The 22,726-nt window shown below is 41.9% G+C and overlaps 1 protein-coding gene across 1 annotated transcript; it reads right to left on the bottom strand.

Annotated features, from left to right (window-relative positions):
* Nucleotides 1–7,318: 7,318 nt before the first annotated feature.
* NFKBIZ (NFKB inhibitor zeta) lies at nt 7,319–18,655 on the bottom strand. The gene is made up of 12 exons (XM_040621182.1): nt 18,093–18,655; nt 15,759–15,898; nt 15,235–15,265; nt 15,013–15,116; nt 14,133–14,914; nt 13,351–13,456; nt 12,810–12,956; nt 12,554–12,617; nt 12,099–12,268; nt 11,113–11,223; nt 10,815–10,982; nt 7,319–8,720 (listed from the first exon to the last, which is right to left on the bottom strand). The coding sequence occupies exons 1-12, from the start codon at nt 18,379–18,381 to the stop codon at nt 8,667–8,669; spliced, it is 2,166 nt and encodes a 721-aa protein (XP_040477116.1). The 5' UTR covers nt 18,382–18,655; the 3' UTR covers nt 7,319–8,666.
* Nucleotides 18,656–22,726: the final 4,071 nt, after the last annotated feature.

Below are 22,726 nucleotides of genomic sequence, written 5' to 3'. Positions count from 1 at the left end.
AGAAAAAGACAACAGACTGTGGTTACCAGAGGAAGGGAGTTGGAGGTAGGGAAATTGGGTGAAGGTGGTCAAAAGGTACAAACTAGCACTTAAGAGATAAGTAAGTCCTGGGACTGCACTGTACTTGACTGTAGTTAACATTGCTGTATGGTGTATCTGAAATTCCAAAGAGAGCAGATCCTAAGAGTTCTCACCATGAGGAAAAACACAAAATTTTTTAACTATATGAGGTGATGGATGTTAACTAAACTTCGTGTGGCAAGCATTTCACAATATACGTCAAGTCACTGTGCAGCACATCTGAAACTGATGCACGGTGCTGTGTGTCAATTATATCCCAATAAAACCGGGAGGAGGAAGAATAGCAGAAAATGCATAAAACTTACTACAAACTCAAATCCTGTGTTATCTATTGTATTCGTTTTCTACGGCTGCATAGCAAATTACCACAAACTTAGCAGCTTAAGACACCATCCACTTCGTATCTCACGGTTTGGCCGGTCAGAAAGCTGAGTGGTCCTGGCGGTATTCTCTGCAGGGAGTATCAGAAGGCCAAAGTCAGCTGGGCAAGTCTCTTATCTAAAGGTTCTGGACAAGAATTTGCTTCCAAGCTTCCTCAGCCTGTTGGCAGGATTCAGTTCCTTGGGCATGTAGGACTGAGATTCCATTTTCTTTCTGGCTATCTGGAAACTACCCACATTCCTCGGCTCACAGCCCCCCTTCTTCCATCTTCAAAGCCAATAATTATAGGTGCAATCCTTCTCAGGCTTCAAATCTCTCTAACTTCCTTTTCTGTGACCAGCCAGAGAAAATGCTCTTCTTTTAAAGGGCTCGTGTGATTAGATCAGGTGCACCTGGATAGTCTCTCTATCTTCAGGTCAACTGATTAGTCCCCTTAATCACATCCAGGAAATAACTTTTGTCACATAACATAATGTAATCACAGAAATAACACCAGGGCAGACACCATGAAGCCATCTTAGAATTCCGCCTAATAGATTTTGCCCAGCACCACGGACCTTTTTTGTATCCCTAGAGTTACCATTCACCCAAAGATTTTAAAGTCTTTAAAAACAAATGCTGCTAGTCAGTGATTGAGAGCCTACCTCCCAGATTACAGTAATTAAGACTGGGATACCATAAAAAAAAATACCAGATTTAAAGTTAAAGAAACTGTGTTTAAATCCCAAGTGTTCAGGGCAGAAAGAAGTCATTATGAGGGAAAAGCTTCATAGAGGTGGCACCCAAGCAGAGCTTTCTAGGATGCAGAGAATTTGGTTAGGCAAGAGCACGACCAGAGACAGGTATGAACAGGGCATCGGCGAGGTAGTGAGGAGACCCACCTGACAGCCTGTTTGGGAATAATGGACAAGCAGACAGATCGGGGAACCTAAAAAGAAGGCTTTGTAAATCAGGACAAGAGTTTGCATTTGATTCAATAAGCAATACTGAGCCTTTGAAACGTTCTTAGGTTTCATAAAAGTGTGCCAAAGAATTAGAAATTGTTGGATTGATGAGAAAAATAAGATTAGAGAAAAAATAATTAGAAAGCTATGGGAGACACAAATTGCTATTAGAAATACATACTGACATTCCACAATGAGTGGGGTAGCCTTTAACATCTTCAAGAGAAGAATAAGGGGGAAGAAACAAAAATAATAAAATGATTATAACTGATGCAGCTCCTGATAGGTACACGGGGGTACGATATACGATTCTGCCTACTTCTGCATGTTTGAATGTCTCCATAATAAAATGGGTTTTTTTAAGCCTACTGTGGTAATCAAGGTACGAAGTCATAAAAACCTAGACATAGGTGATGGCAGGGAAAATAGAAAGAAAAGGTTAATTCAACAAATATTTTGACATTGATAACAGATTTGACATAACAACTTCAGCCAAAGGAAGAAATAAAACTGACTCATTTATATAGCCTTGGAAATAAAATGTCTTAAAAAGGAGGCTATCAACCTGAACTTTCAATGAAGTTAGTTCCTCATTAGTCTGTATGATCAGAATGCATATAGAAATTAATAATCTGTATACGTTAAATTTCTGTCCATAGATCTTTTTCTCTGTCTACTGCACACATGAAAAAACTGGACAGATTTTTGTTAAGTTTAGAGGTCTGTTTGGAAAAAGCTGCCTATTAAAATATAGCTTTGATTGGTCTATACAAAAAAATAATTTTCTAAGTCCCTAGAGGTGTCTCATGTATTCATTTTTCTTTTAGACATGGCACTGTAGTATATTAATTTTAAAGTTTTCCACAAGTGAGTCCCGAATTTTATCTTTTTAAAAATTATCCAGGAATCTTCTGGGTACAAGCACCCAAAAGACCCAAATGCTTTCTTGTTTTCCCAAGTGATATATTTTTAGTTTTCTATAAAATTGCTATCCTGAAGATGAACAATTATTATTTCCATATCTGCAAGAGCCTAAAAAGGAGAATTTTTTGAAGTTCTTAATGTAATTTAAGAACGAATATGTCTTGGGGCAAAAAAGGAGAGAAACGTTTTTAGAAGATGAATGGAAGTGATATGCTAGGTAAAAAACATTTGGAGCCATTTCAGAAAGACAGGCTCTTGATGGGCAGGCTCTCAATGAGACAACTAAATACTCCAGCTCAAACCCTAAGCCCCTGAAAGACAGGAGTGGTTCACTTCCAGAGCAGCCGAAATCTGAGGCTTCCATGAGAGACACCCGAGGCTTCAGGCAGGAGCCCACATTCTTACACAAGCACTTGAGGCTAAAGGCCTGCCTGAGAGACGTTTGGCTGCAAATACAGAGAAAAGGCCATGGCATTGATACCATGAGTTGAGAAAATAAAAGATTTCAAACTCATGCTTCAAATCAAGCTTAGAAATCTAGTATTGTTTCATAATCTTAAATTTGTCCCTATTATCAAACCCAAATGTACTAAGCTGTTCCAACAGAAACACATAACTAGATTCAGGTACCAAGTACCCAGAGGTACTGAAATCTCTGTTTTCAGATAAATAGCCAGAACCCTGTCACTTGAAAAAATAATATCTAGACCTAAAACATTATATTTCATTGGATTTTGGCAAAGTGATTCAGTATTTATTGTCTGAAATCATGGAATTCCTGGAGTTGATCTTTCACTTTCAAATGTCTGTGGTTTCCAAGGAGTGCTTACCCTGGTTTTATCATTACAAGGACAGATGGTCAAAAACAAAGGCATATAATTAATGATAAGTTGCTCTTTAGGTAGTGCGATCAAGGTGAGGAGTAAGTAGCAAGTCTGTTCACATGAATACCAGAGAACAGAATGCCCGATGACAATCAAAGAAGCTTTGTTGTAAGTTTCAAATAATTTAAGTTCTTTTAACCATTATAATAATTTTCACATTATTGCCAATAACTATTTTATTGATTCTACTAAAGTTTATCAATGTTAAGTGAGTCTCCTGGTCAATGCCAGTTATTACAGCTAATAAATGAAATGGAGATGATACATCATACATTAAACCAATTCTGTATAAAAAATGCTCATAGATTCTGAAGGCAAGACTATAGGATTGCTCAAAAAGAAGTACTCATCTTAACCATGTGTCAAAGGAATAATAGTAGAAGAAAAGATTATAAAGCCTCTTTCCCTGGTGTAGTGGGTTCAATGGTGGCCGCCAAGAAGACATGTCCATGTTGTAATCCCCAGAACCTGTGAACCTTACCTCATTTGGGAAAAGTATCTTCGCACATGTAGTTAAGAATCTCGAGGTGAGGTCCTCCTGGATGATCCGGTGGGCCCTCAATCCAAAGACAAGTGTGCTTTTTGAGGTACATAGAGAGGAGACACGGAGTGGAGGAGAAAGCCATGTAGATTGACTGAGATTGGAGTGACACCATCACCAGCCAAGGAACACCTGCCTGGAGCTGCCAGACACTGAAACAGGCAAGGAAGGATCTCCCCTAGAGCCTCTGGAGGAACCATGGTCCTGCCAACACCTTCATTTCAGAATTCTGGCCTCCACGACTGTGAAAGAAAAAATTTCTCTTGCTGTAAGGCCCCAAGCTCATGATAATTTGTTACATAGTCCTAGGAAACTAATACGCCTGAGGATTAAAATCCAAAGTGACCTTTGAAAAGTGTTTTCTGGAAGCAAAAAAACAGATCTGGTGACTTCTGACCTCTCCTTCAAAGCTGGTTTCTCTAACATGGGATCCAGCGTGCCTGGCACATAGCAGGCATTCATCAGTTTGCTACCTTGGCCCCCTGGGTATTCCAACAACTCATTCTGTTACCGCCATATGGCCACAGTCCAGCCGCACATACTCTCCAAGTCTGCATTTCCCAAATAATTTAGATTAAAACTGCACTAAAATCCTCTTCACATATACCTTCCAGGAGCTCTGAAAACCCTAGAAATTCCAACTAGGAAGTCTGAGGTGGGGCCAAGGCACTTGCACATTTAATAAGCTTCACAAAACATGCTGATGTCTACCGAAGACCGAAACCTTGAACCTAGCACATTCAGCAGCTGGACTAGTTGTCCGACTCTGTCTCACTCCAAACCCAGTTGGGCTGATAGGCCAAGGAAACAGGGAACGTGAGACTAGAAGACAAAGAATACATCTAAGAAACCTGGACAGGCTTTGAGAGCAATCTCCAGTCATACTCCACTTGGAAATGCATCATCCATGCATTGTTTCTGGGTCTATGCAGACCTCAGAGGGGACCAGAAAATAGCCTAAAACCAGAGCTGGTGTAAAGCTGAAGTGTGAAGTATTTCTGCACTAAAAACTGTAAATCCCGTGTGAGTGATAAAATAGTTATACATCGAAATATAAAATATTCTGAGAAAATATAAATTAAAAAGAGAACTATAAAAGTAAACTCGATTTAAGAAGTATTCATTGACTACTATGCATTAGATATTGCACTATTCTATCAGATTTGATGGTAGGGTCCCTCCCCTCCTCTCAAGAGCAAATCCAGGGCGCTACCAGGAAACCCTAGGGGTCTAGTTATAACTAATCCGAAACCTCATCTGCAGGCCTGATCTCAGAGGAACCATTAAGAATTTAGCCAGTGGCTGAAGCTGATCCCTCCCTAAGATCACATTCAATACAGAACTGATGTTATCAGGAAATGGATGTCAGGGGTACTGAGTTTAAGAAGTTGACATTTACTAAAGGTTAGAGGAGTTTGAGGAAATTCTCCTCTCCTGATTAAGTAAAAACATAGAAAGGGTAAATGTTACTGATTTGATTAACCAACAGAACTGGAAGATGTTGGTCTCTGACACTTGAGGGGATTCCTTAGTGAAATATCAAACTACAGTACTAGAGTTAGTCTTCTGCAAAAGGAACCATCTGATTTAAAAAAGAGTACAACTAGCCGTGGCTCAGTGGGTTAAGCATCTAACTCCTGACTTCAGTTCAGGTTGTGGTCTGGGGGTCATGAGATCAAGCCCTGTATCAGGCTCCCCACTCAGCGTGGAGTCTGCTTAAATTCTCTCTCCCTCTCCCTCTCCCTCTGTCCCTTACCTCCCCCCCCCATACACACTCTCTCTCTCTCTCAAATAAATAAATTTTTTAAAATAAATAAATAAATAGGGGTGCCTGGGTGGCTCAGTCAATTGAGAAGCTGACACTTGGTTTTTGCTCATGTCATGATCTCGGGGTCTCAGGGTCCAGCTCCATGCTCGGTACAGTCTGCTTCAGGATTCTCTCTCTTCCTCGGCCCCTCCCCCTGCTCACTCACTCTCTAAAATGAATAAATATTTTTAATTAATTAATTAAAATACAGAATAACATGCCCATTTTCATTAATAGATCATTGATGTCACCAATAGATTTAGATTATACGGTTGAGTCAAGTTCAAAACTATGACAGTTATTAGTTCATTATTGCTTAATAATATACCTCGGGTTCTAAACATTACTTCTGCCCAGTGATCCCCACCAGCATTGGCATACACTCACTGACTCATTTAACCAATTATTTTACGAGCTCCTTCTATGTGCTGTGCACACGCCAGCCGGCACTGAGGCTGCAGTAGTGAGCATGTAGTCTGGGTTCCTGTGGGCTCATTCTTCAAAACAATATCCCGCCAAGAGCCACCCTCCATACCTCTGCAGCAGATACCACTAATCAGTCACAGCACCCTCTCCTGCCAAGCCCCTAGGCTGCTTGAGGATGTTTCTTAACATGCCATTCATGAGAATGCCACCAGTCAGGAGAACCCAAGATGAAACTAACTGGCCATCCAGGTGCTAACAAAACTACACTGAGTCACCGGTGGTTCCCCCAGAATACTATTGTTTTGGTTCACATCATTTTCTGTTTCTATCCCTTTCACCAACCCCTCCTCCCACTCTAGGAATGTCCAAATCAACTCTTCTGAAGATACAACTCAAAAGCTCTACTTTGAAGTCTCCCTAGTTCTCTACCTTCAGAAAAGATATTCTTCTTCTGAATCTCTGTATTTCTTCCCCCTTTTTATGTTAGCTAATAAAGTGCATGCCTTGTTTCCCACATAGACATCCTAAGAAATACACCTTTTATGTCTTTGTCCATTATACAGCTTTGCTTACACACACGCACACATGCGCGTGCAAATCATGTGCTTGCTAAGCACTGGTTCGATTTAATGACGACAGAACTTGGGATTCAAGCTCCCTTGAAAAAAGGCTCACTGTGTACCTCTGTTTCACGGGGTGTATCATTTCTACTGTTCTAGTTATCAGGTTGCATTGCAATGCAATGAAAGATACTGTATGCAGAATTTGCATATATACACATAGGTACATTTTTTCAGGGAAAGGATTCATACCTCTTACCAGATCCTCAAAAGAAGTTATAAGAATAGAATGTATGTGCAGTAACTGACACTGACAGATGTTGATATGTTTGTTCTCACACGTCAAAATGGCATGTTGGGAATGAGAAGGACCCCATTTACTGCTCTTCCCAGGCTGACATCTCTCAGGATGATCCTGGTAATCTCCAAACTGTTTTTCCTATGCTCACTGTTCCCACAAAATAAAGTATGAAAAATAAAGTCACAAACACAAAGAATTAGCTTTTCTGGCACGTAAACTTCTAAATGATCAATAGCATCTATTAAGGCTTAATGATATTCTCAGAACCTAATAAACCTCTATGAACTTGGCAAAGAAATTTTATGTTAAAATTTATATACCTCTAGGAATCATGTTCTCAAAAAAAATCCAAATTAAAATATATTAACTAATTTAAAGGTATTTAGATTAGTAATGAATAGCACTTTTTCAACCTAGGGAAACATAAATAAGGGACTAGGAAAAGAAATGCACATCCTTAAAAGAAGAGTATTATTGAATTAATGTTTATTTAAAACCATGCATGAGTTCTTCCATGAGTTCACATCACAGCTGTATTTACAGATCCCAAATAACTGTAACTAGGTTTTGTCCACAAGACATACTGGGTCAAACAGGGTGATCAATCCAAAGGTGAACTTTCTGAAAAGGATTTAGCTACAAAGACGATTCATCAGTCAGTTGCTTGTGGGACTTCTCATTTTAAAAAAAAGAGGTTTTTAATGAATCAAATTTATTACAGTGAATTAGTGTGCAATCAAAGCCAACCACATTCCTTGGGGTATGCCAGAGGTAAGCAAAATAATATTAATAGAATCAAGGTTACTAAAAAATAAGACCTTTTTTTCTGAATGGTAATATAAAAACATCATGGTGTGTTATCATTCTTTGACAATAGAAAACCAGTAAGACATGTTTCAGTATTGACTTTCAATGTTCCTATAAAGGTAAAACAAAATTCCAACAAGTAAATTATAAATTCTAGAAAGTGAGCCACAAAGAGGTGTTCTCTTTAAGAGCATGCAATTCCTTACAAATAATGTGTCTCACCTCCATGCATGAGTAAAAGCGTATTTACAATTCAAGCAGAGCTCTGTCAGCCACCAGGAGAACAACTCTCCATCTGCTTCATCTATGGAGATGGTAAATGGGTGATTACACAGCTCTTTTCAATGTGCGTAATTTTTTTTAAATAGGGACAACTCACTTGTTCTTTCCTATTTTATCAATTTACATTTCAAATGTGGCCACATCAATGACCAACTATGTACAAATACTTTAAAAGACAAAAACAACAATTATATACAATTTGCAAAAATCAAATTTTAACCATGGTACATTTCACCTAGTCCAACGCCTAGACACTTTCCAACACCAATAACAACTATCAGGTACTTCATTGGGCCAAATGAAGCCTCACGACTACATCCAGATTTATTTTTTTCCTTTCAAATGCTTTCATTTTCCTTTAAAAAATGTTTACAGTTTACCTGCTTTTAAACTGGCAATAGCTACACGAGCAATGCCTTATGCCACAAATCAAAGCCTTGTCCTACCCAAAAGCTACTGTTAATTGAAGTCGATTTTACCATTCAAGATTAAATTCAGATGTGTAGATCCCAGATACCTGGGTATGAAATATTAAAATCTGCCAAGAGGAATTAGATATTTTTCTTCTTTTCCTTTAATATAACCCACTATATAATAGTGAACTAAATATGTTTGTTTCATAGAAACAACTTACATTTGCCAATACAGGGCAAATGGTCTATGTACAGATACATTAGGACTGCCTAACTGACAGTGAGTGTTGCCGACCAGGCTCCAAGTCAATGGAGCTAATATGGTGGAGCTCTCTGCTGAATGGACTTTCCCTTCAGGATACGTCGGATCTGGAAGAAAAATAAATAGGCTTTGTGAGGTTTACTTTTTACTGTCAAAGTACCATATTTCCTTTAGAGTTTCATTCCTTTTTATATACTCTATACACTCCTGTCAACTTGTAAGTAAATATATGAAGAAGTATGCAACAATAGATTTCAAGATTTTAAGGTAACTTTAAAAATACTACTATAACTCCCTTCAAGCTTATTACAGATCTCCTATAATGATTTTGGAGAGCAAGAAATTTAGTAAAGCATCTCCATTAAAAACTATCTACAGTTATCTCCAACAGCTTATATAAGACCTATATAATCCCTTCCTAATCTCTACTCTTGCTACTTGTGAGAACATTTAATGTAAGGCAGTAATTATGGTATATTACAGCATCCCACCTATTTTGAAGTCAGGTTCAACTAACAAGAACCCAGAACCCACTTCATACACACACAAGATGTCTTTAATACCCTTCAAGTAAGAACAGCTATCATGATATCCAATTAAAGCATCTGCACGTAGGGGATGCCTGGGTGGCTCAGTTGGTTAAGTGTCCGACTCCTGATTTCAGCTTGGGTCATGATCTCAGGGTCATGAGATCGAGCCCCGCACTGGGCTTGGGATTCTCTCTCTCCCTCTACCACTGGCCCTCCCCCTGCTCACTCGTGTGTGTGTGTGTGTGTGTGTGTGTGTGTGTGTGTGTTCTCGCACTAAGTAAATAAATAAAATCTCTAAAAATGAATAAAGCATCTGCACATAAGTGTATGAATCACAAGAGAGCTCCTCGGTTCATTCAGAATCTAGTGATTCATTTTATACCCCAGTCTGACAATTTTATTATCTTTCTCCCGGTCTACAGCAGATTAAAAGCAACAAATCAGAAGAAAGAAGATTAGGGCAGGGGATGCCACAGATAGCTGCTAGGAGGGGAGACACAATGACCAGAGTCTGACCACAGAAGCAAAGGAAAAGACCCTCCCCTCAACACACAGACACGAAAACACAAAAGCTGAGAGGAGAGTAAGAAGAGAAGAGCGAAGAGTCAAGCGGCTCTCCACACTCTGTAATCCCTGAGAACACTGCTGTATGACTGCACGCCACAAACACTGAAGGAGAAGCAAGCACTGAGCTCGGGCCTCTGCCATGTACTATTCGATCATGATTCCTATCTGTGCAACCTCTCAGGCTCCATTTTCTCAGCAGAATGTTTACACTGCCAAGCCCTGTAACATGTGAACTCTTTACAAATTACCAAGACATTCACTTTAAGTTACAAAGAGCTCTACATATAAGGGTTCCTGTAACATTATGGTCACGTTGAGGACTGTGAATCAAAGAAAAGGCTAACTTGCGTTCCATGTTATTTTGCAATCATCAAAGTTTGTAATGACCTGCCATGGCCACAATCACCCTCATTTACCTCAGGGAAAGATTTCCATCAAAAAATGTCTTACGTTCTGAAAAGATTTAGTTCTTGTTATCAAGAAAAGTTGAGTCATGTGAAACTATTCAATCTCCAAAGATAATATATAACCATATGATGAGGAAAGCATAACTTTGTTTCAAGTATTTCTAGGTTCTCAATTATATAACCAACCTTCCATTTCCTATTTAGTATCAGTTAGTAGATAGAAACAACTGTAACAGGGAATGTTCGCTGAGCACTCACTACGTCCCTGGGACTATCCTGAACACTCCACAGAGACGGACTCAGATCTAACACCCACAATTTGAAGACCCCTCACTTGTAAACCGAAGGCTCTCTTTCCTTGATGTCTGTGGGAACCTTGGTGCCTCCTCTTTCATCGGCTTTCAAACCTCAAACCATTCTGACTTTACTCTAAACCCAACTTTGTCTTATGCAAGAAAAGACAAGACTGTCTGACCTTCGACCATTTTGGGTCCATGGATAACCCTCGAACTTCTTACTCTTCCTTTAGAAAAAAAGCAACTGACTCCACAGTTGCTACAAAGACACTGTGAGACCCAGACCCTGAGAGAGTCCACCTAAAGAACACCCTCTGGCCTCAGCCCTACACAACCTCATCTCCCTTTCTGTTTCAGACCGAGTGCCTGAAAGTACTTCCTCTCCCTTCTGCAGCCCTCACCTGTTCTCCCACAGGGCCATCAGGAACGAGATGCACTGGCTGTTCATTCTCCAAATTCCGAGTACTTGGGTCTGCTCCTTTCCTCATCAACAGTCGGACTGCATCCAACTGTGTCACCCGGTACTGAAGGCTGGCAGCAACATGGAGGGCAGTGTTTCCGTTGTACGCCTGAACACAAGGAGACAAAATGGCACCTCTCAGAAAGGGAGATTTTCAGGAAAGCGGCTCAAAAGCCTGAAGAAGGTATAAAAAAGATCATTCCACGTCTAAAGCAGTTACTGAAGCTTTCTACACGTACCTTTGCATTCACAAAAGACAGGCAACTGGGCAGCTCCAAAAAAAGGCGAATGAGTTCCAGATTTGCTTCTTCCGCTGCCAAATGCAAGGCTGTGCGGCCACTTTTACGATCCTTCACAGAGGCAAGAGGGGCCAACAATGAGCATCCAGACACCACTTCAGGATATGCTTTTTTTCCCAGGCTCACGAATGTCTGATTCACTCTTGGAGACTCGCTGTGAATGCACGCATCTCCACGAAGCCTTCCTGCATCCCAGACTAAATGCACTCTCTTATTCCGCCTAAATTCCCCATCAACTTCCTGTATACCTCCTATCACAGTCTGCTCTTGTATACAGTGGCCACAAAATGTAGAAACACAGATGATACTATTTTATCATGCATTGTAATACAAGACAATAAAACATTTATTATGTATTCGCCTGTGTCCCCAGACTTGGTGGCCACCCTGTAGACATATAATTAGCTGCATCTTTCACCTCTTCTGCTTCCCAAGGTCTGGGAAGTAGCATATGATTTAAGCATTCCTCCCCCAGAGCTCCCAACTCAGTGCCTTGTATATAAGAGATACTCACTAAATAAACCTCAAATTTAAAGAGAATAAATATTTTCCAGTTTAAAAAACAGCTTAAGTCCAGATCCCACAATGATGGAACAACATTTTTACAAAAAAGCACTACTCTTATTATTTGGATATGAAAATGGAAGACAAAATGACAATATCAATTTCAAGCATTTGCTCTTCCTTCCAAACAAAGACTAGTTTATTTCATATCTCAATGATCTTTTGAATAATAATCCACAGATCAAAAGCAAGTTAAGAAAGCCGATGATTTTAAAATCTAAGCTTCTTAATTACCCATGTAATGCTACTCACTCCATTAACTTAAAAAGAGGAAAAAGTTTTCATTTATACTTGGGAACGAGGTCTTTTGCTACACACACTTTTCTTCCCTATGACATCTCTATACTCTTCTGAGAATTTACCTTAGCTTCCACTGCTGCTCCCATCTGAATCAGACACTTAATGGTGTCAACCAGACTCTTGTTCTTCAGTAAAAGCTCCTGAACTTCAGGTGAGTGGGGCTGTTGATTTCTCTGAAGCTCGTGCACCACAGCATTGTGGGCCACAACCGCACAGTGGAGAGGAGTCAGGCCTAGAAGAGTTTAATAAAGCAGGTCAAGCTTCCATCAGGCATTTCATTTGTTCCGCAAGGACAGACCTTGAGGATGGTCTCTAACATGACCTACAGATGGGCTCCACGAGAACTAGTAAGGCAATCGGAATATTCCCTCCATAGGGTCTTCGTGCTAACTTTATCTATAGGATATTTAAGCTTTCATTACCTCCCTTCCTTCTTGGTCTAAAACTTAATACCCTTAGAACTGATGGATCCCACTCTCTAAATGGTTTTTCATCCAATAAAATTTCTGTTCCTTACCGTCATAGTTAGTCGCCTCAAGATCCAAAAACTGATTGCTCTTCACTGCTCCCTTCTGAATTGCCTGCAAAATTTAAAAAGAGACACATCTTAGCAAAAGACAAGTTACACACACACTTACTTACTAGTATTCCCAAGAAATGAGTAAGTCAACTCAAAATAGATTATTCCAACAGGCAACCTACATCTGACTTCTAATATCCAAGCCCCATCTCTTTGGCCCTGTGATAGCAGAAGCTAGCTCGCTGCCTCTTACCTGGAGCACCTGGGAGTGACCCTTCTCAGCACAGACATGCAGAGGGGTTCTTCCCCAGCAGTCGGTGGTATTCACCTGGGCCCCAAGGTTCACCAGATCCTGCACAATGAGATGCTGATTGGCAGCCACTGCCACCTGAAAGGCACTCTGTGGACATTCAGAGGGAAAAAAGATTTTGTTTAATTAAATATGCAACACTACCCTGACAAGGAATATGAACATAAACTAAGACTGAGGGGGAAAACCTCACAGAGAGAAAAGAAATCCTATTAATAAGCAATAAGATACTGTAACACAAGGAAACGAAAATAAGCTTAGGGTGTGGCTTTATTATACCCAGTTAGTCTTTGGTCAAATAACGACAAAGTTAACGTTAATAACTTCAAGGTTGATGGTGGCAAAGAGTCAACATCTCAAAGTTAATATTAACTAAACTCTCTTGGTGTGGAGCTCTGAAACAATCTGCACGTAAATATGAAACCGGTCATCGTCCTCTTCTCCACAACCACATCCCTGCCAGTTCACTCTGACACCACCTCACCTGTCCGTTGTGCTCTTTAATATCCAACATGTGAAGTGCATTCATTTTTCTTGCAAGGACATAGGAAAGTGCCCTTCTCCCTTGGGCAACAGCAATATGGAGGAACCTGGGGAACAACGAAGGAAAGACATGAATTACCTCTGACTTCAGGAAGTTTATCTTAAAGAAAAATTCTCCTTTAGCCCCTTTCTCGACATATTGGTATACTCAAATGCAACATTACAGACAATAATTGGTCTTTTCTGCATTTGAGTTGCAACAGGATATATGAAGCTACCGGAAATAAAAAGAAGAATGCCAAGCACCATGCTCATCCCTTTAAATCTATTATTTTTAATATTCCTAAAACCTCTGTGAGGGAGGTCTTTTCATTTTACGTGTCAAGCTCAGGCGTAGAAAGGTCAAATAACTTGCCCACGACCACGATGATGTCATAACAGATTAAGATTCAATCTACAAGTCAACTCACAGTCGGATCACTGACCAACTAGTCGTGATCTGTTTTTGCTCCATAGACACAATCTATGCTGGTCTTTCAAAAACAAGTACTTAAAGAAGACACATACATTTTTATTAACTTAGAACAGATAACCTGTTCAGACAGAAAAAAATAAAGAAAACTCTTGAAATATTGGCTGTCGTTGAACAGCAGTTTCTACCTACATTAGTCATCCTGACTAGCCACTTACTAAGGTCTAGCTTGGCATACCCTAGAGAAATTCTGTGCCCGCTACAGCTAACAAGTGTGGCCTACCAAATTCGGTACAAAAAAGGATACTCACGTGTCACCATCTGCATCCTTTGAAAGAAACTGGTCTTGGGAGATGTTTGCCAATTTGCTTTCTTCCTGTTCTACTTGCCACTGAAAAAATGACTTCCCTAATTGTGTGGTGGTCCCTGGATTTCCGATGATGCTCGGGAATGGCAGTGAAGTGCTTAGAGGGGCAGAGCCCGCATCATGGGCCACCACGGCCTCGCAGGCACTGGGGGGCATCATGTTGAAGCTTTGCAGGTGGGAATCATTCTGTTGCTGAACACTGGGGGAGTTCTGAAGGGGAAGAGCAATATTCTCAGATTCCCGACTATTTAGAAGGGAGGCAAAACTTTGATCTGGGCAGAACTGTGGTTCTTGACCATCATAGAGGTTTGGTTCATAGCTGGGGGACTGGGAAGTTCTGGAATAAGGACCGTATTCCAGAGCTGGGTTGGGGGTGTAGTGCTGCGGCGGCGGTGGCTGCGGCAAGCTCTGGCTCTGTGGCGAATACTGGTACAGCGCCATCTGATCCATCATGTGTGGGGAGCCGCTGACTTGGAAGGGTTGGTACTTCTGAGCTGGCGAGAAGATGTGCCCTCCGTGGAAGTCCTGACACTGTTCTCGCGGGGAGCCCTGCGGAACCACCACAGGGCTCATCCAGCTAACCTGGACAGTATTTAGGGAAACCGGGCTGCATTCATTCTTGATGTTGATGATGTTCTGAAGCAGATCGGCACCACCGTCCTGTCTGGGTTCACTGTGATGACCATCTTCCATGCTCTCTGCAGGTGTTGGTGTCTGAGGTGGTGTCTGGAAAAGAAGAAAAAAGTAAGTTGCACGCTCTCTTTCAAAACTATTCCAGGAAAGATTTCCAAAGCGTATGCAGAGGAAAACAGAGAGATGCTTACCAAAAACTGGGTATGTAATAAAGCTGGCCTTTTGCAAGCTGGTCCATCAGACAGCGAATCAGGTCCTTTCCTTTTTCCACTATATGTTACCGTGTTCTTCAATTCTATACCCAAGAAAGGAATATGGAATCTGTGATCACTTTATTTTCTAAATTTTACCCATAATCGCACCACATTATGTTCCTCTCAAGCCCCCATAATACGAATAGAAGGAATTCCTACCTGTGAATTGCTCTCTGTTCGCACTTTGTGTCTATAAGAAAAAAAAGTTTCCGATTTAGTGACTATCAAATGGTTTCCTACTTAATGAACATCAATAAAACCGACTTATCTCTACCACTCTTTACAGCTCCCATAAATCTTTGATAGTTATCCTAGCAATATTTATTTTCTGTCTTAATTTTTACTCTGTCTTGCAACTTTCCCCATCTTCACTTTCATCTTAGTTCAACTAGGTCAAGAAGAAATCAGTAAGGCCATTTGAGTTTTCCCTTTCTAATCAAGCTCTTCCATTTCAATTGAGCCCCACGAATTCCTTGCCTCCAACTTGTCGTCATTAAATTTCCCTTGTGTGCCTAGTACTGGGCTAAGTGATAGGAACAGCGGACAGAGACCAATATGCCCTCTATCCTATGACTTTGTGGTATGGTCTACAAAGACCTACTGGACCTAGGTCAGCAGAAAATAATAAAAACCATGACAGAATAACCTCCCTGTCCTGACCCAAAACAAAAAATAGGTACCACCTTAAACTCATCCACAGCTTGGCCAGAAGCCTTCTGTTTGTGACTTCGGATATGCAGCAGGAGTTCCTTCACTGAGTTCTTCACACGAACGCCTTGAAAGGGTCCTCTCTGCTGCCTTCCAACGCCCATATGGGGTTCAACTGTTCAATAGAAAACAAAACACATACAAGTTAAATCTCTTTACAGGCACAAATCTTGATAATCTCAAAAGCATAGCTACCTAATGTATGAAGTCCCCAACCAACAGACTGCAAGGCCTTTCCGACTCACTTGGGTCCATGGCCTTGCATGTCAGCCCCCAGCCCTACTTGGTTCTTCACTTCCTAATACCTTTCTTCACCAGGCACCCTAAGAAAATAAAGCTTATAAAACTGTGTTTCAGGGGCCCCCAGAGCCAACAGAAAAACCCAAAGTAAGCCCCTCTGTCTCTCAGCCCTGTCCATCCAAAAGACACAGTCACAGATCTTGCCACCCTCTCACAAATCTGTAATTATTCTTGACTTTTCAAAAACCTGGAGGGAGCAAGCAATAAATGATGGATTTTTAGCATTTTCGAAACAAAGGCTGTATGTCGACACAGAAATTTAAAGTCTACTAATTCCACTCACGTATGAAAGCACAAAACAAACTTCCTCCAAAGATCTTAACAATCAACAATGTCTTAGATTTGTTTCTTGTTATTTCCCTCCGTTCAGCTATGCCAAGAAAGCTGCTTAAATTCACTAAGCTTAAACACATTTCAACATATACACACAGGATTTCCCCTCACCAATCGTTTTTGGAATTGCTCACCTCGGCCTTCTAAGTAGAAAGGAAATAATCTCATTTCAATTTCAATTTTAAAATACACTTAAAATGTAGTCTATGATTACGGCATTCCACTTCTGACCACTGCTATGTCACAACCTCTTGGGATGAGCCAAACACAAAGTAAACACGCAGAAAGTCAGGAAATGAATAACTGAGCCACTCAGTCGAGGGGGGGAAAGTAAGAAGATGGGAGAAGAAACAATGCCTAATTTGAATATACAGACATAAAGGTATATCATAAGCATATGAGAGGAAACAATTCTACGTGGAGCAAATTAAACGACCAGTTGATTTTATGTTTAAAATTAGGAAAATCTTGCCAGAATCTAATACAGCATTTCTCTGGAATGACAGCAGTTAATCCAACGTCACAGGGAGAAAAATTTAGTTTCAGAAATCCCCTATGTCTATGCGGTAAACCAAAGAACTAGCAAAACAGTTTCAGCCAGATGGAGACCAAATGTGAGAGAAAAGGTTCTAATACACACACACACACACACACACACACACACACAGTTTTTACATCTGCTACACATTTAACATCAGGGAGCACCTTATAAGATTGAGGGGCTTAAATTACTTTTTAAGTGAAAATGAAAAATCACTGTTTAAAATAAAAGACAACTGAAACAGAAGTGGCTAGCAGGAGGGAACACCTAAACGAGAATCTTCTTTAAAATCATGCTGATTAGAGTTTCCAATATGTGAGATTATCTAGAAGTTCTTTAGTCTACCCACAGTGCCATCCTGTTTTCCCTCAAGTTATGCAACTCGGCTTATTAAGAAAAGAAACTAACCAATTCATAACAGAAAAAAGGAAACATTATGCCTTTCTTTAAGATTTGGTTTAACCATTCTAAAGCACATAGAATAAAAACAAGACCACAGAAATTTGAGGCAGACTTTCCGAAACTCGAAAACATCACAAACTAAAGGCATAAACTAAGCTAGTTTTCAGTCCATTTTCATCTTACATCTTGTGAATATCAGTTTCTTTCCTTTAACATAAAGTCCTTTTACTTAAAATTTCCACAAATACTTAGGAAAAAATAAGGTGACCTTAAACACAGTACTCAAACCTCACTGGTGACCACAAGAAAAAGTTGTATCTACGTCAGATCCAAAAACTCGCCACAAGTATACGATTTATGGCTTAATAAAGCTTTTTTTTTTTTTTTTTTTTTTTAAAAAGAGTAAGAGAAAATCTAATGTGATTCCTCCCCACCCCCAGAAGTCAGAGCTCTGCTCTCAGAAGCCCTTTGAGCTACCAGGCCAACTGGATGGCGCCCGAATTTTACAGATGGTCAAAGGGCATCGAGTTACAGTAAACCCCTAGCACAGCGCAAGTCGTCCAGTCATCGCCTAATAAACGATGGCTAGTGTGATGCCGCTAAGGAAGTCGCAGAGGACGCCGAATTCCTGGGCGGCGCGGACCCTCCCCTCCCGGCCTATGGGCCGCCAGGAGACCGGGGAGACGGGGGTGCTGGGGGCGCTGAGACTGCCCCCGCCCGGGCCGGTGGGTACCTTGCAGCCGCTCCGCGCGCGTGCCGCCTCTCGGCCGGGACTCCACAGCCCCGCAGGAGGACACGGACGAGGCGGAGGAGAAGTCGGAGGAGTCGGAGCCGGGCGAGCCGGGAGCCGAGGGCCCCGACGCCGAGCAGATGGCGTCGCAAGCGCCCGGGGCCGCGGCTGGCGGCGATGCGCCGTAGAAATAGGCCAGGTTCAGCGGGCTGGTCATGAGGCCACCGTCGCCGGCCCTGTCCAGCAACCCCTCTCCGCCGCGGCTGTCGTCCAGCAGCTTGTCCACGATCATGCTCCCGGGCTGGGCGCTCGGGGACCCAGACTCCTGCGCCACCGGCTCGTTGCGCGCGGCTGCCTCCTGGCTGTGGCTCTGGCTCTGACGGACTCGGGGACCGACCGGCGGGAGGATGGCGCGGGCACGGGCGCGGCCCGGGGCTGCCCGGCTATTTAACCGGCCTCCAGGGGCGGGGAGAAGGGGCCGCCGCCTCGCCTGCCTCCCCCAAGCCCGGCCGGGCCATTGACGGTGTCGGGGCCGCCTCCCCGGGGGCTCCTCCTCCGGATGCGTCCCGTTTCCAGTAAAATGTACAGGATGAGGCAATGTGCCCTCCGCCCTCGCCCCGCCCGCCCGGCTCCGCCCCGACTGACCGGTTGTTTTCTCCCCCTACACCTGGAAACCCCGACCGAGGGCCGCTCTCGGCCTCCCGGACCGCGACCCCCACCCCCGGCCGCCCGCCGGGAGAAGCCGGGCCTGGCACGCGGGCAGAAGGCGCGCGGCGTGGGGCTCCGGGCCTGCAGAGGTTGACGGGAAGGCGGGAAGGCGGCGGTGGGAACAGGTCGGCCTGGTTCCCGGGGAGTAGGAAGTCCTGGCAGCCGCGCGTTCCGCACTCCTCCGCCCGCCCTGGCGCGGCGAGCTTCCCGCCAGCTCCATTTAAGGCGTCTCTGGAAAGTTCCTACGGGCATGTCTTCTCCAGCGCCTCAGAGCGGCTTTGTCCTCTTCACTTTAAGTTTGCCAGCGTAGCTTTTGGTTAGGGTCCCAAACTGAGAAAGACGTTGAAGCTATTTTTCTGTCCTCAAATTATAATCTGACAACTAAATATTTTTTGGCACAGCCCGGGAATGAAAAACAGTGCCCTACACCCCTGTATAGTTCAGTACTGAACAAAGCCATCTTAGCAAAATGATGAATATACATACATGTATATGTCTGTATTCATATACATATAATTTTTTCCTTTCTGCATAATTTTACATTTTACCCGATAAACAGGAATTTTGATCTTTCCTTTCTTAAGTACTTTTTTTAAAGATTTATTTGAGATGGAGAGTGAGCAAGGGAGAGAGAGCACAAGTGGGAGGAGGAACAGAGGGAGAGGGAGAGGCAGACTCTCCAGTGCTCAGAGAGCCCGCTGGGGGCTCCATCCAGGGACCCCAGCCGAAGGCAGACACCCAAACGACGGAGCCACCCACAAGTCCCTCTCTTATGTACTTTTTAATGGATTTATACAATTCTTTATTGAAGTCCTAAATCTTGTTAAAACCATGGCTGGGAGTGTGCAGGAGAAAAAGATGATTATGTCCCTCCTTTCAAGTACACTATAATCTTGTAGAAATGATAAGGTAAGCACACACATGCTGTATTAAAAGAAACCGATTGTGATTAAACATCATGAAGGATACAAAGTCCAACAAGTGTCGTAAAAAGAAAGACAAAAAGTGGTGGTGGAAAAGAGGTCAGGAGGAAACTCTTTACAAAGGAGATGGCATTCCCTAAAGGATGGGTGGGATTTCAACCAAAAGCCTTTACAGGAAGAAGGAACAGTATGGGCAAAAAAATTGGGAAGAGTCGGATAAAAGCTTACAGTCCTGTTTAGGGTAGTCAAAGGAAAGAGGATAACATAAATGTAACAAGTAACTCGGTGCCTTTGGGTGGAGCACCTCCAGCGGCAGGCTACGACACTGGGTCTTTAATAAACACTGAGTGAACACGAAAGAATTTGGGGCAAGCAAAATCAACCTGCAAGCAGCTTAGATGGGGTAAGACGGAGGGGCCCAGAGGCCATTAGGAATCATGCAATAGTCCAGGAGAGAACTAACCCAACACTGGTACAGAGGCAATGAAGAAGAGGAAAGTAAATGGAAAGAAGGGGCAGGACAGCATTGCTGAGACAGAATCCACAGGTCTGGACCTGTTGGCTGTAGGCAGCAATGAGCGGGTCCCCGATCAGGTTGTGATTGGGGGCTAGATGACCAGGTGAACGGGGATGCCGGCTTCAGATCACAACCAAATCAGCAGAAGCAAAATCTTAGGGTTCCAGGAGGGAAGTAGGGAAACAGGAAGACAATGAGCTTGAATTGTTACTCAGTATTAATAGGTGACAGAAGACCCTGCTGGGAGTTCCAAAGTAAATATTTACTTCTTTCTCAAAAGTATTGTATTGCCCCCAAAACTTCTTGATGTCTTTCCTTCTCCCAGTTTCTGGATTTGGGTAACTTTAAAAAAATAAAGAGGAAACAACTCCTTTGTATCTGCAGGAAATACAAGACTCCAGTAATTGTAGTTCTTCAGAAACCAAAGTCACGTAAAGGATGCTCCCAATGAGACGCTGGGCTTTCTCAATAAAATCTACTTGAATACTTTTTTTCTCCCCACTAACATTTTATGTATAATAAAGGCCTTAAATGTCTATTCAAACAAATTCATGCACAAATATTTTTTTACAAAATTAATTCTCCCCCCAAAATTACTTCTGGTTTCGCTTGGTAAATAAAAATCCAAGCTCAAAAGTATAGCCCTCTGGAGAACTTATAAATAAATATGGTCAGTGAAAGACTAATGTTTCAGAATAAATATTCAAAGTTTTCTATGAAATGTCAAAGCAATCATATTGTTTGAGAAGACCATAAGTCCCAATGCCCAGAAGCCCTCCCACATACAGCCGAGAATCCTTGTTTGTTAACATCACTACAAAAAGAAAATCTAAATATACTTTGCTTTATTTACATGTTGAAATATAAATTCTATTTGGTCTATGAGGTTGAGTGATATGACACTACCATTGTTCTAATCAAATATGATAAAACATTCATTCTCAGAGAGAGAGAGCTACCATGTTATGAGGACTCTCTGGAAAAGTCCACTGAGGCCAACAGCCAGCAACAACTGGACAGCTATGTGAGAGAGCCATTCTGAAAGCAGACCCTCTACCATGTCAGGTTTTCAGATGTCTGCACGGACCAACATCTTGACTGTAGTCTTAGGAGCAATCTTGAGCCAGAATTCCCCCAAAGCCACTTCCAGATCCCTGACCACAAAAACTATATTTAAAAAATGATGCCTTAAGAATTTGCCCAAGGTCACACTGCTCATCACTGGGTGAAAAAATTAAAATCCTCGTCTATCTGACTCTAGAGCCTGATCTTTTGCTTTAAAATGGAGATCAGAAGACTCATTTCCTCAAGGCTCAGATACTCTGCCTACATATAAAGATACGAAAAAAGATGAAAATGACAAAATGACATATCAGAGAGATCCCTGACTCATGAAAGGAGAATTCTGCTCCAAAGCAACTGGAAGAAACTGTAAATAAGAAATAAAAATATGACGATGGCTACCTTTCCCTTGGCTTTATAGATGGTAACAATTTACTTTATGTATCTTATACGATAGAACACTTCTGAATGGTGCCAGTTAAGTTGTAACATCATTTTGAGGTCAATCATTCAAAGTTTTTTAAAAACGTACTGATTTTTTAAATGTAGACGTAATAAAATTTTCAAAAGCCAGGAATTATTTGGTGCAACCTTTCAACTGGAGATGAAAAAGCCAGTGAAGTATTTTACGGGGTAAGTTATTGTACTGCATTGGCTAAAGAAGTGAACATCATAGGTTAGAGATTAATAAAGCCTGGGAGAATTTATTTTGCTAAATGCCTTCTAGATGAAAAAACAGCAAAAGAAGTAACAGCCCTGCCCTTCCCAATAATATAGCAACTCATCAAATTAAGATTCGACTGCAAACATGAAAGCTGATCTTGTCTGCAGTACTGCGTATTTGCCTTAGAAATGGATAGATCTACAGACTGTCTGGACTTGCTATTTTGGTTGTATTCATCAGGTATTAGCACTGGCTAATCACCAAAGATCTTTTATATGAATGCTTAAAAACAAACATAAGAGGGTGCTGAGATATTCAAAATGTACAATAATCTTCTTGAGTCTCATCATTTATCCTGGAACAATTGTATTGACATTTGCCCTGATGGTACAAAAGCAATGGTGGGTAAGCTGCTGGTGCCTTACAACAAATCAGGTCAGTGCCAACAAAATGAAACAGCAGTCATTGGTTTCATCACCACCACCCACTAGCAGAAAAGAAAAAAGCCAGGTTCAGTTAAGAAAGTCCTGGGCTTGGGGCGCCTGGGTGGCACAGCGGTTAAGTGTCTGCCTTCGGCTCAGGCGTGATCCCGGCGTTGTGGGATCGAGCCCCACATCAGGCTCCTCCTCTATGAACCTGCTTCTTCCTCTCCCACTCCCCCTGCTTGTGTTGCCTCTCTCGCTGGCTGTCTCTATCTCTGTCAAATAAATAAATAAAATCTTTAAAAAAAAAAAAAAAAAAGAAAGTCCTGGGCGAAACAGTA

This window comes from Ursus maritimus, unplaced genomic scaffold (assembly GCF_017311325.1).
Source record: "Ursus maritimus isolate PB19 unplaced genomic scaffold, ASM1731132v1 scaffold_4, whole genome shotgun sequence".
In the NCBI taxonomy this organism is placed as follows: domain Eukaryota; kingdom Metazoa; phylum Chordata; class Mammalia; order Carnivora; family Ursidae; genus Ursus; species Ursus maritimus.
The sequence above is the reverse complement of the archived record's forward strand: the minus strand, read 5'-3'. Positions and strand labels throughout refer to the sequence as shown.

Coding starts and splice junctions, on each gene's coding strand:
- NFKBIZ (XM_040621182.1), bottom strand. CDS start 18,381: ATGATCGTGGACAAGCTGCTGGACGACAGCCGCGGCGGAGAGGGGTTG. Junction 11,224..12,098: donor GAGCAGCAGTGGAAGCTAAG/GTAAATTCTCAG, acceptor GCCTCTGTGAAG/GATCGTAAAAGTGGCCGCAC. Junction 8,721..10,814: donor ATGGCCCTGTGGGAGAACAG/GTGAGGGCTGCA, acceptor TTTTTCTTCCAG/ATCCGACGTATCCTGAAGGG.